Here is a 12,163-nt window from a genome sequence, read left to right as displayed (position 1 = left end):
TAGGCTAAGTTGTACTGGTTAGGCTAAACTCCTAGAACAAAGAGATCCAAAAAAAGATGATGGCTTGAAGAATGTAAAATTTGCTTCTTTCCTGTGTTGCAGGTGAACACTCCAGGTCAGCCGGGAGCTCTCACAGCCATTCGGGGACCAGGCTCCTTCCATGTGCTGCTGTGCTGCCCCCTAGGGCCCTGCCAGTGACTCAGGACCGAAGCTGAGTGACTGCCATGCTGGGTTCCAGCCAGCAGGAAGGGCAAGGGAGTGTGGGGCGGGCAGGCCCAGGGTCTTAAAGTCCAGGCTGGGAGAGGCACACACCCCTTCCGCTTCGCAGCCCAGTGGTGGGAATTAAATCACATAGTTGTACCTGACTGCAAAGGGGCTGGGAAATGTGCCTACCCAGTTGGCACAGGGAGCTCAGATTTGGGTGGACAATGAGCAGTGGTCACCAGAGCCCCCAGAGCCTCCCCCTCTCTCCCTCCTCTCCACCCTCTCTCTCCCCACTCTCTCCCTGGCCATTCCTCCCCAGCCCCCGCCTTTTTTTGTTTTTTTTTTTTTTGAGACAAAGCCTCCCTCTTTTGCCCACCACAGGCTGGAGTGCAGTGGCATGATCATGGCTCACTGCTTCCTCGACCTCCTGGGCTCAAGTGATCCACCTCAACCTCCCACAAAGCTGGGACTACAGGCACGAACCACCATGCCCAGCTAATTTTTTTTTTTTTTTTAATTTTTAGTAGAGACAAAATCTGACTATGTTGACCAGGCTGGTCTCAAACTCCTGGGCTCAAATGATCCGTCCTCCTTGCCCTCCCAAAGTGCTGGGATTACAGGCGTGAGCTGCCACGGCACTTGGCTCCCCTTCGTAAATGTGCCCCAGGGCTCTGTTCTTGGCCCTTTTCTCACCCCACATGTATGCCTTGGCCATTCCCGTCCAATCCTGTCTGATGCCCTAAAGCCTCCCTACCTCCAGCTCAGGCCTCTCTCAGCCACAAACCCACGCAGGCAACAGGGCCAAATCTGGGACTCAAGCCACACTCCTCCTCTGCCTCACTCCACATTCAATCTGTCACCAAAGCTGGTGAGTCTACTTTGTAAGGACCCCCCCACCGAGACTGTCCTCTCCTTCTCCCCGCCGACCCCAACCCCGAATGGGTTCTCACAGCCTCCACCCCTGCCCCCCTGCCTCTACCCCTAGGCACTCCACACCAGCCTCCCATGAATCATGAAATGTGAGTATTCACCCTGCCTCTACCCCCAGGCACTCCACACCAGCCTCCCATGAATCATGAAATGTGAGTATTCACCCTGCCTGTTCCTGAGCCTTCTTCTCTCACAGTCTGATTGGGTCACCCTTCAGGGGCTCCCTCTTGTCTTCAGAATCAACTCCTTACCCTAACATATAAGACCTTTTGTGATCTGACCTCGGTCTACTTCATCTCTTGTCACATGTACCCTGTGCTCCAGCCACTCAAATCTTGGCACTTTTGTATGTGCTCTGCCCCAGTGCCTCCAGGCCTTCACTTCAGGGATTCCTATACCCTTGAAGACTCAATTCAGAGAGCTCCTTCTCTGAGAAGCCCCCTCTGATGCCCTGATGCTCTTCCCACATGCTCCACTGTTCCCTCAACCTCACCAGTCTCCACCTCTATGCCTGTCTTGTCCTGATTGCTCACTTACCTCTCTCCCCTGCTAGGTGGTGAGCTGTCGGAGAGCAATATGAGGTTTTAGTTATTTCTCATCTCCAGTCCTTAGCCCATTGTTGGAGACAGTTAACGCTTAACACTTGAGAAATGTTAGCTCCTTTCTCTTCTCCTTTAAAACTGTGACACAAAGGCTGGGCACAGAAGCTCACGCCTGTAATCCCAGCACTTTGAGAGGCCAAAGCGGGTGGATCACTGGAGGTCAGGAGTTCGAGACCAGCCTGGTCAACATTGCAGAACCCCGTCTCTACTAAAAATACAAAAATTAGCCAGGCTTGATGGCTCCCACCTGTAATTCCAGCTACTCGGGAGGCTGAGGCAGGAGAATTGCTTGAACCTGGGAGGCAGAGGTTGCAATGAGCTGAGATCACTCCACTGCACTCCAGCCTGGGCAACAGAGCGAGACTCTGTCTCAAACAAACAAACAACAACAACAAAAACTGTAACACATAGCTTTATACTTAAAACTAAAATCTGGAAACAGCCCAAACATCCATCAACAGGAAAACATATACATTGCAGAATATTCATTCAATCAAATACTACACGGTGATAAAATGAGTTAACTACAGCTTCATGCAACAGCATGAATGAATCCCATGCATAATGTTGAACAAAAGAAGCCAGACCCAAAAACGTACCTTCCATTCTTATGAGGGTCAAAAACAAGCCGAACGGATCTTCGGTGACAGAGGCCAGCATGGTGGTCATCTCCGGGTCGGGAGATCAACTGGGAGCAGGCCTCACACAGCCTCCCAAAGGCTGGAAGTGTTGCTTATCTAGGTCTGGGTGGCGATCACACAGGTAATGTACGTGTGTAATGATCATCAAGCTGAAATTCTGGTGCATTTTAGAGTAGGTAACTTCCCCTCTGTTTGTTTAAGTGCTATGATTTTGTAATAAATCATCGTGGAAGCCGGGTAGAGCGGCTCATACCTGTAATCTCAGCACTTTGGGAGGCTGAGTCAGGAGGATCCCTTGAGATCAGAAGTTCAAGATCAGCCTGAGTAGCATAATGAGACCCCCATCTCTACAAAAAATAAACAGAGCTCACGCCTGTAATCCCAGCACTTTGGGAGGCCAAGGTGGGCGGATCACTTGAGGTCAGGAGTTCTAGACCAGTCTGGCCAACATGGCAAAACCCTGTCTCTTCTAAAAAAATAGAAAAAAAAAAAAATTAGCCAGGCATGGTGGTGCGCGCCTATAGTCCCAGCTTCTCAGGAGGCTGAGGCAGGAGAATCACTTAAGCCTGGGAGGTGGAAGTTGCAGTGAGCCAAGATTGTGCCACTGCACTCCAGCCTGGGTGACAGAGCGAGATTCCATCTCAAAAAAAAAAAAAAAAAAAAAAAAAATTGGCCAGGCACAGTGGCTCACACCTGTAATCCCAGCCCTTTGGGAGGCCGAGGCGGGTGGATCACAAGGTCGGGAGTTCGAGACCAGCCTGGCCAACAGGGTTAAACCCCGCCTCTACTAAAAATACAAAAATTAGCCAGGCATGGTGGCAGGCACCTGTAATCCCAGCTACTCAGGAGGCTGAGGCAGGAGAATTGCTTGAACTCAGGAGGCAGACATTGCAGTGAGCCAAGATTGCACCACTGCACTCCAGCCTGGGCAACAGAGCAAGACTCCATCTCAAAAAAAAAAATTAAAAATAAACAGAATTAGCTGCGCATGGTGGCACGTGCCTGTGGTCACAGCTACTCGAGAGGGTGATATGGGAAGATCTCTTGAGCCTGGGAGATCAAGGCTGCGATGAGCCAAGATCGCACCACTGTACTCAGCCTGGGTGACAGAGTCAGAGCCTGTTTCAAAAAAAAAAAAAAAAAAAAAAATCACCATGGATGGCAAGTCTGCATCTGAGAGGCACTTTCTGTTACAGAGTCCCCTGATTTTAGGTGATGACACTGAGGCCCAGAGAGGGTAAAACACTCAACACTCAGCTTGAGTCGCTCAGCATATCTGTGGAGAGTCCACACCCTAAGGAGGGGACTGCATGTCCTGCTTTCCCCATGCCACTCTAGGGACCTTGGGGGCAGGCTCTGTGTCTTTGTGTCTCTGGAACAGAGCTCTGGGACCTCTACATATTGGTGGGGGCTACTCTCACCCCATAACAGGTTGCTGCTGGGTGGTGAAACATGGCAGCAGTGTGGTCATTTAGAGCACAAACTCAAAGGACACAATTCCGTAGCTGTATGGGCTTAACCTCTGTGAACCCCAGTTTTCTCATCTGCAAAATGGAGCTAATAGTACCATGGTTAGGCGCGGTGGCTCACACCCGTAATCCCAGCACATTGGGAGGCCAAGGTGGGCAGATCATTTGAGGTCAGGAGTTCGAGACCAGCCTGGCCAACATAGTGAAACCCCGTCTCTACTAAAAAATACAAAAATTAGCCAAGCATGGTGGCCCACGCCTGTAGTCCCAGCTACTAGGGAGGTTGAGGCATGAGAATCACTTGAACCCAGAAGGTGGAGGTTGCAGTGAGCCAAGATTGCGCCACGGCATTCCAGCTTGGGCAACAGAGTGAGACTCTGTCTCAAAAATAAATAAATAAATAAATAAATAATAGTACCTACCTCATGTTGTGTCCTGAGGATTACATGAGCAACTAAGCGTAATATAACAAGGCCTGGTTCCAAGGAAATGCCATTACAGTGCTTGCTATGATAACCACTCAGGAGGAAACCTAGTCAGACAGACCAGAGCTACTTTGCTCCTCCACTGGCTGTGTGACCTCAGGCAAGTTAATTAACCTCTCTGAGTCCCATTTCCTCATCTGCTAAACAAATAGTACTTATCTATTGTTATGAAAGCAAAATAATGCCTGTAAAACACCTGACACCTGCTTAAGTTCCTTGTGTGCAGAGACCACGTCTTGCACATCGATCCCCCTCAGGGCTCTCACTCCATGGCCTGGGAGAACGAATCCCTTCCCCAGCCACCCTTCTCTGGCTCGCCGTCCTCCTTCTGGTGCTAGCAGACAGCAGCATCTAGTGGAAAAGCTCTGGAACTGCATTCTGGCCAAGGGTCACTCGCCAAGCTGCTGTGCAGTCATTTAAATGAGGCTTTTTAAAAATGCTTTAGACAAGGGTGGAGGGGTCAGGAGGAACGGAGGTGGGGTGAAATGCATTGGGCAAGTATTCATTAGGTGCCTGCTGTGTGCAAGGCACTGATCCAGGACCTTAAAAAATGAAGCAAGAGATACAAGATCACTGTAGAAGGACACAAGAAAAATCACAAATAATTATAACTTTGTCATCAATACCCTAACTTTTTATCTTAGAGAAAATGTGAACACAGCATAGGGGGACTTGGCACACTGGACAGTGTCTTCTCAGGAAGTGTTTTTTGTTTTTGTTTTTGAGACAGGGTCTGGTTTTGTCACCCAGGCTGGAGTGCAGTGGAGTGATCACAGCTCACTGCAGCCTTGATCTCCCTGAAGTGGCTGAGCAATCGTTCCACTTCAGCCTCCAGAGTAGTTGGGACTACAGGTGCACGCCACCACACCCAGCTTGTTTTTTGTTTTTCTTTGTTTGTTTGTTTTTGGTAGCATCAAGTTCTCCCTATGTTGTCCAGGCTGGCTCAAACTCCTGGGCTCAAGTGATTCTTCCCACCTTGGCCTCCCAAAGTGCTGAGATTACAGACACAAGCTACCTTGCCAGCCTTCTCAGGAAGTTTTTACAATTGCAGGGGTGATTTTTTTTGAAGTGGTTGTTACATGTCAATGACTCTCAGTTAAGGCCAAGTCAATAAAATGAAAGCTTAGGTCAGGAAGGTTCTGCCTCGAGTCCCCTGACCCAGGTTCTCCATAGACAGAGGGGAGCGGGAGTGTCTGGCCCCAAAGCCGCACTCGCCCTCCACACTCCACAGTCCCTTCCTACCAGACACAGAAGAGTGAAGAGGGTCTAGAGGTGGCATGAAGCACATCTAACTGGGGGAATCAAAAAATACTTCATGGGAGAGATGACATTTTGCATTGGAGAATGAAGGTAAAGAAAGCAGGGAGGGGCATGCTGGGGGCGCTGGGGAAGGAAGTGCATTCCAGCCTAGTAGACCAGGTATACCTTCACTGGTATAAAGCGAAGTAATGGGAACCAAGTTGGTTGAGGGAGCTGGGGGTTAAGGCCAAATCACAGAGGGCTCAAAATGACAGGCCAAGGAGGCTGCATTTAATACAATCAGGGGACCCACTGAGTAAGAAGGTAAACTGATCTGAGGGCATCAGAGAAAAACCAGACACCCAGAAACTATTAATAGTTAGGTGGCTACTGTCATAGTCCAGCCTAGAGGTAGGGGACACTGCACCATGATGGAGTGGAGATTAGAGACAGAATTGTGAGATCCTTGGGAGGGGAGAAGCAGGGGGAGGCTTGGAAATAGATAGCTGTGGGTCAAATGGGAGGACCCAGCTGAGAATTCAAGGTGCTGAGTCCAGGGGAAGTAATGGGGAGAAAAGCAGAGCTGTAACCAGAATGTGGACTTGACCAGGGGGACTGCTGTGGGCAGGGAGCTGTGGGCAGGGACCAGGAGCTTGGTCTTTGACAGGGGCATATGAGTTGCCATTGTCCCTGTGGAGATGCGGGACCAAGGCTCAGGAGGGGTGCTGGAGGGAGAGGAGGCAGGGACAGTCAAGTGGGAGTCATTTACCCATATAGGTGCAAGCTGATGACCTAGGGGAGGAAAACAGAATCCTGCGGGGAGATAGGGTGGAGGGCAGGCGCCACCGGACTTCATCGGACTCGGTCTTTTTAAAGCTTCTCAGGGAGGGGGGCAAGAGAAGGAGGAGATGGAAGAAGACAGAGGCGGGACCTTTGGGGACAGAGACCCTTGTGAGTGTCCAGCAGTGTCACAGGCTATGCAGAAGTCCAGGAGTGGTGGCAGGGAGGCAACTGTTGAATTTGATGTTGGGGGCTCTCCTGGCTGACCTTGGCAAAAGCGGTTTCAGGGGCAGAAGTCAGGCTGCACAGGTCTAAGAGGTGAGAGGCAGAGGGGCTGGAGGCGGCTGATGCTCCCGGGAGGAGGGAGGAGACGGTAAGCAGGGCTGGGCTAGGGGGAGGTGAGCGAGGGCTTACTCTGGGGGTCCTGCCAGACCCTGAAGAGGAGGGTAGAGACCCAGAAGCACACGGAGAGGAGACCCTCTGAGACCCTTTGAGACAGAAGGAAAACAGGTGATGCTGTAAGAGCTTAGAGACCCAGACAGAAATAAGACTATGACCACCACATCCCTGACAAACCAACGTGGTGGCCACCAGCCCTAGAGGACACGGGACTGGAGGAAGGGAGGGGTAGAAGCAGGGGCTGAAGACACCTGGGAGGGAGAGCAGACTTCCTCAGACCCTCTCGGGCTCCAGCGTATCGGCGTGGGAGAGGGAGTCCCAGATTCCCGGGAGCTCAGAGCCTAGGGAAAGCCAGGGGTCCCTTTCCCCTTTCCCCAGGCGGCTCCTGTTCGGAGAAACTTGTGGCCCTCGCTTGGAAGCACGCTTTTCCCTATTCCAACCCCAAATACTCAGTACCTGTTTGCTTCCCCCAGAAGTCTGGGCAAGTTTCTTTCTTTTCTGGGACTCAGTTTCTGGGGTGGGCTGAATGATGGAACCCAAAAAGATGTGTCCATGTCCTAATCCCCAGCCCCCACTCCCCCAGAGCCTGTGAATATGACTTCATTTGGAAAAAGGGTCTTTGTAAATGTAACTTAATTAAAGATGTCAAGACGAGATCATCCTGGATTGTCTGGTGGGCCCTAAAGCCAATGACAAGTGTCCTTGTGACAGACAGGAGAGGGGAGGGCCATACCATGGGAGAATGGGAACTCTGCAGCCCCAAGTCAAGGAACACCTGGGGCCACAGAAGCTGGAAGAGGCACGGAGGGGGCCCTTCCCGAGAGCCTTCGGAGGGAGTTCAGCCCTGCAATGCCTTAGTTTTGGACCTCTGGTCCCAGTAAATGGAAGAGAAGAAATATCTGGGTTTGTTGTTGTTGTTGTTTGAGATGGAGTCTCACTCTGTCGCCAGGCTGGAGTGCAGTGTGGTATGATCTCGGCTCACTGCAACCTCCGACTCCCGGGTTCAAGCGATTCTCCTGCCTCAGCCTCCAGACTAGCTGGTATTACAGGCATGCGCCACCAAGTCCAGCTAGTTTTTGTATTTTCAGTAGAGACGGGGTTTCACCATGTTGGCCAGGATGGTCTCGATCTCCTGACCTTGTGATCCACCCGCCTCGGCCTCCCAAAATGCTGGGATTACAGGCGTGAGCCACCTTACCCGGCCGCTTAAATATCTGTCTTTTAAGCCACCAAGTTTGTTATGATTTGTCATGGCAGCCCTGGAAACTAACGTAGTTCCCTATTCTGTAAAATAACTAGAATTAAATCTTATTTGGCCAAAAGGTGTGTTTTTTAACTCGCCACCCCGCCCCCTTCCAGGTTGAGTTGTAACCCTTTCACTTGCAGGGCGGGGGTGGGGGAGTGAGGGTGGGGGCAGGTGGTGCAGGGAGGAAAGAACCTAAATTAACAGCATCTCCTCCTGCCCCGAAGAGGAGGAAAGTCCAAGAAGAGTATTTCATGCCCACCAGCCCTTCCTCCTTCACCCAGAGCTCACGCCATCATCCCGTGCCCGGCTCCAGGCAGGCGGGTGGGGCAGACGCTGACCCGGAGCGCGTTACTAAAACCAAGGGGCCTTTGAAAATCAGGGAGTCTGCCTTTCCAGACTTCTCCTGACAGCCCCCCTCTTCACAGGGATTCTCTCCCCACCCCTCGTGTCTTCTTCCTCCCGTTCTCCATTCTTGGGGGACAAAATAAGATGGAGACTCCCGAAGCACAGGGTGGAAGGCACTCCCCCACCCCTTCTTCCTCCTCCTCCCACAACACAGCTGGAGGGGGAGGGGAGGTCAGCAGGGTTCACAGAGGCCAGATGTTAAGGAAAAAGAGAGAAGTGCCCACCCCACGCCCACCCACCCCACCCCCACCCTCACCCCCAAGGAAAGAAAAATGAAAGGAGACAGTTTTTAAAACAAACAAAACTTTTATGGTCCAAAACAGTTTTTCTCAAGAATCTGCTCTATGCAAACAATAACAACTTTTTACAAAGCATTTTCACAGAAAAGGAGACAAGTCCTTCCCCAGCGTGGGAATTATTCCTCTCGCACCTCGTTTTCGGGGGAAGAGGGGGCGCTATTCACTAGTGCGGGGTGGAAGGCGCACTGGGTCCCTCAGTTGTTCGGCAGCTCCAAAAGCCCCAGCTTCCCTTCACACCTCAACTTGCCATCTCCCTAAGACCTAAGCTCCCCTGACCTCACCTGGGTGGAGAAAGCACTTCCAATCCTCTCTGACTCAAGATCCTCCTAGCTAGAGGGCATGGCAGAGGGCATGATCCAGGCCTATCTCACCCCTCCCCTGGAAAACAGAACCTCTGACCCCAAACCTAATTCCCTGGCCCTGCCCCCTTCGGATCCATCAGATCTCTGACAACTCCCGCAATCCCTGAGGCTGGGGTGTTGCGGGGGGAAGCTTAAGGTACCTCAGCCCAGGTTCCATCCAGACTCAAACTTTGCCCCTTCAAACCCCAGGGGACTCTTGAAGTTAGGCCAAGAGTCCTTTCATTTACCACCTCTGCAAAGTGCAGCTTGTTTTGTTTCCACTCTTTAAGGGGGCTGAGTTTGGGTGTCCAAAGAATGGACTTGGGCCTGCCTTCCACCTCCACCCCCTCTCATCCATAAATCGGTGGAGGCCCTCGAAAGGCGACTTGTTTGGTCTGATTTTATTGATTTCTTCCACCTTCTATTACTTTCCCTGGGACAGTGTCTAGCCCCTTCCCCAGGCAAAGTAAGCACTTTCCAGGAGAGGAGGTCCCTCAGCCCTACCCGTCCTAAGGGAAGTAAGTTGGGGGAGGGGGCTGATTAATCAAGGTTGGGGGAAATCTTTCTCACCGGCCAGACCTTACACTCGGAAAGCAAACAAGGAAAAAACGGGAACTCCAAAACTGGACAAAAGGGAAAGGTCGGCGGCTGAGGCTGAAGATCTCACCAATTAAGGGTCACCTGCACTTGAGGGGGCCTAGAAAGGGGACAGGAAGGGGGTGATCTTCCTCTTACCCAAGTTCCCTCACCCATTAAAGGCTCCAGCGGGGCTTGGAGCGTTAGGGAAGGCCTGAGGGGAGCAAAGGGTTAAAGGCCTGGACAGTGGGGGTGGGGGATGCCCCCAGGGAGCTGCCAATCATCTCCCCACCCCCACCACAGCCCCGCACCCCAGGCTCGCCCACAGACACAGTAACAACCGGTTTGTCCATCACCGAGGTCTCTCTCCTCTCCCCTTTTTTTTTGGGTGGGGGGGTGTCTTTGAGCGGTGGCCTCCTTTGCTCCCACTGGGGTGCAGGCCCTGCCTCCAACGGTCCGAGATGGAAGGGGGCAGGGACTGGAATCTATGTCATCAGCCTTCTCCCGACTCCAGCCCTGGGTTCCTCTGCAAAGGATGAGGGGGAGGGACCGTCACCCCGAAAACTTAGGTGCTTGAATGAAGATCACTGTTATTTAGGTCCCTCTGCCCACAGCTCCTAAAATGTAAAGGAAGGGGACAAATGTGAGAAACGGGGCTCCCTCCTCAAGCCCGCGGTTTGGCCATGGTCCCAACTTTTCCCCTTTGGCAGAAGTCCCACGGTCAGCTTTCATCCATGTTGATCCCCCAGAATTTGAGGCCAGGGGGCTCGGGGACAGCGGGACCCCCCATCTGCCACCTCCACAGCGGGTGGGCGGGCGGGGGCTTAGAGTCTCCCTGGAGGCGAAGCGAGGATGCCGGCTTTAGGTCTCCGTCTTCCCCCACCACCAGGGCCGGGGGGCAGGGGAAGCAGTTGAGGAGGCTGAAGGTGCTCGTGGTGGGGAGCGTCGGTGCAGGGCGGCGGGGCTGCGCGGTGCGCGGAGGGGGCGCCGGCAGCCGGCGTTTCTTGGCGGCTCCCCGAGCCGGCCCTTTCGCAGGCGGCCGCTCTGGCCCCCGGCGCAAACTCGGAGTGTCCAAAGCGAAGCCCTTCGCGTAACACCAAAGTTTCGACCGGCGGATCAGACGATCGAAATGTTCCTGGCGGAGATCTCCGGGTGCGGCCGGAGCCGGGCTGGCCGTCGAGGGGCTGGCCGCTGGAGCCTCGGGGGCGGCTGGCGGGGGGTTTCCATCGACTTCGGCAGGCTGGCCGGGCAGGAACGGCCGCGGCGCCGTCCCGGGACCCGCGGGCTCGGTGGAGAGGCCCGCAGGTGGCGACGGAGGCCGGGAACTGGGTTCCTGAGGCGGGCTGGCGGCTGGGCCACGCTGAGGCTCGAGACCCGGGGCCGGGCGAGGCGGGGCCGAGGCGAAGCCGGTCGTAGATTCCCGAGGGTGCGGGGACGCAGGGCAGCGGCCCGGAGGTGCACAGGAGCGAACGCCGAAGTGCGGGAAACCGCCTCCGCCCTCTTCCTCCTCTCCGCGGCGGGGGCACGCTGCGACGTCCGCATCCTCGCCGGCCGCGGTGTTAGGAACGCCGGGCCGCCCGGTCGGTGCCCAGAGGTGCTTCAGGCCATCCGGGGCCCAGCCGCCAGGGCGCAGGGGGGCCTGAGGGCCCCGCAGCACTGGGGACCGCGCCGCCAGCTCCCCAGGCCCCGGGCCCAGAGAGGACGCTCGGGGCTTGGCAAGGGCGCAGAAGGCGAGGGCACGCAGGCACAGCGGAGAGAATTCCTGGGTCCCCCGACACGGCTTCCGGGGCGTGGGGGAGCAGGGCGACCCTCGCGGGGACGCCGGCACTGCCAGGCGGGGCGCGGGGCACAGGGTCTCCATGGAGCAGCCTGAGGGGTGCCCACTGAGCGGGTCCAGGTCCCAGCGGCGGGATGCCCTGGCTGCCCGAAGAGCCCACGGGCGAGGGGAACATCGCCCCCCGTCGACGGGGAGGTCTCTGCTCACGGGCGCCCCCGGCCCGCCACCCGGGGCCGCAGAGCTCGGGCTCCCTCTTCGCTCTCCTCACGCGGCCCTCCCGGCGGCCGGACTCCTGGGTCCCTGTGAGTCCCGGCGGGGTCGGTCGCCCTTCTGCCGCCGCGTCCCCTTCGCAGCCCCGGCGGGAGACCCTCTCGAGTCGCCCGAAGCGCAGAGGCAGGGGAAACAAAGCGGCCGGCGGCCGCGGGAGGCGGGAAGGACCCCGGGCCCGGCACCCGGTGCCCGGGCCCAGGCGGCGGGGAGGGCGCCTTCCGCCCGCTCGGTTTCTTTCTTCCCCGCTGGCTCCCGGAGACCGCGTTATAGAGAACTGCCCCCTCGCTGCCCCAATACCAGCGCCGGGGCCGCGAGCCCGCCGCTGATTGGGCCGCACCGCCCGTGACGTTAGCCCGGACCCCACCCCTCCGGCGGCACCGCCCCCGTCCCCATTCCGCACACAGACACACACACGTGGACCCGGCGCGGCGGCGGCTGGGAGGGAGCGCGGGAGGGAGCGTGCGCGGGTGGGATCGCGAGGGGCCAGATGCGCCGCCGCA

At 55.4% G+C, this 12,163-nt stretch overlaps 1 protein-coding gene across 1 annotated transcript; it reads right to left on the bottom strand.

The window, feature by feature from the left end:
• Window positions 1–8,686: 8,686 nt before the first annotated feature.
• EPOP (elongin BC and polycomb repressive complex 2 associated protein) lies at window positions 8,687–11,940 on the bottom strand. Its single transcript, XM_014342045.4, has one exon. It carries the CDS (start codon window positions 11,475–11,477, stop codon window positions 10,338–10,340), a length of 1,140 nt encoding a protein of 379 aa, XP_014197531.2. The 5' UTR covers window positions 11,478–11,940; the 3' UTR covers window positions 8,687–10,337.
• Between the last annotated feature and the right edge of the window lie 223 nt (window positions 11,941–12,163).

This window comes from Pan paniscus, chromosome 19 (genome assembly GCF_029289425.2).
Source record: "Pan paniscus chromosome 19, NHGRI_mPanPan1-v2.0_pri, whole genome shotgun sequence".
Lineage (NCBI taxonomy): Eukaryota > Metazoa > Chordata > Mammalia > Primates > Hominidae > Pan > Pan paniscus.
This window is presented reverse-complemented; position numbering and strand designations above follow the sequence as displayed.

What these genes read in the sequence shown, in the direction of transcription:
- EPOP (XM_014342045.4), bottom strand. Translation starts at nt 11,477, where the DNA reads ATGGAGACCCTGTGCCCCGCGCCCCGCCTGGCAGTGCCGGCGTCCCCG.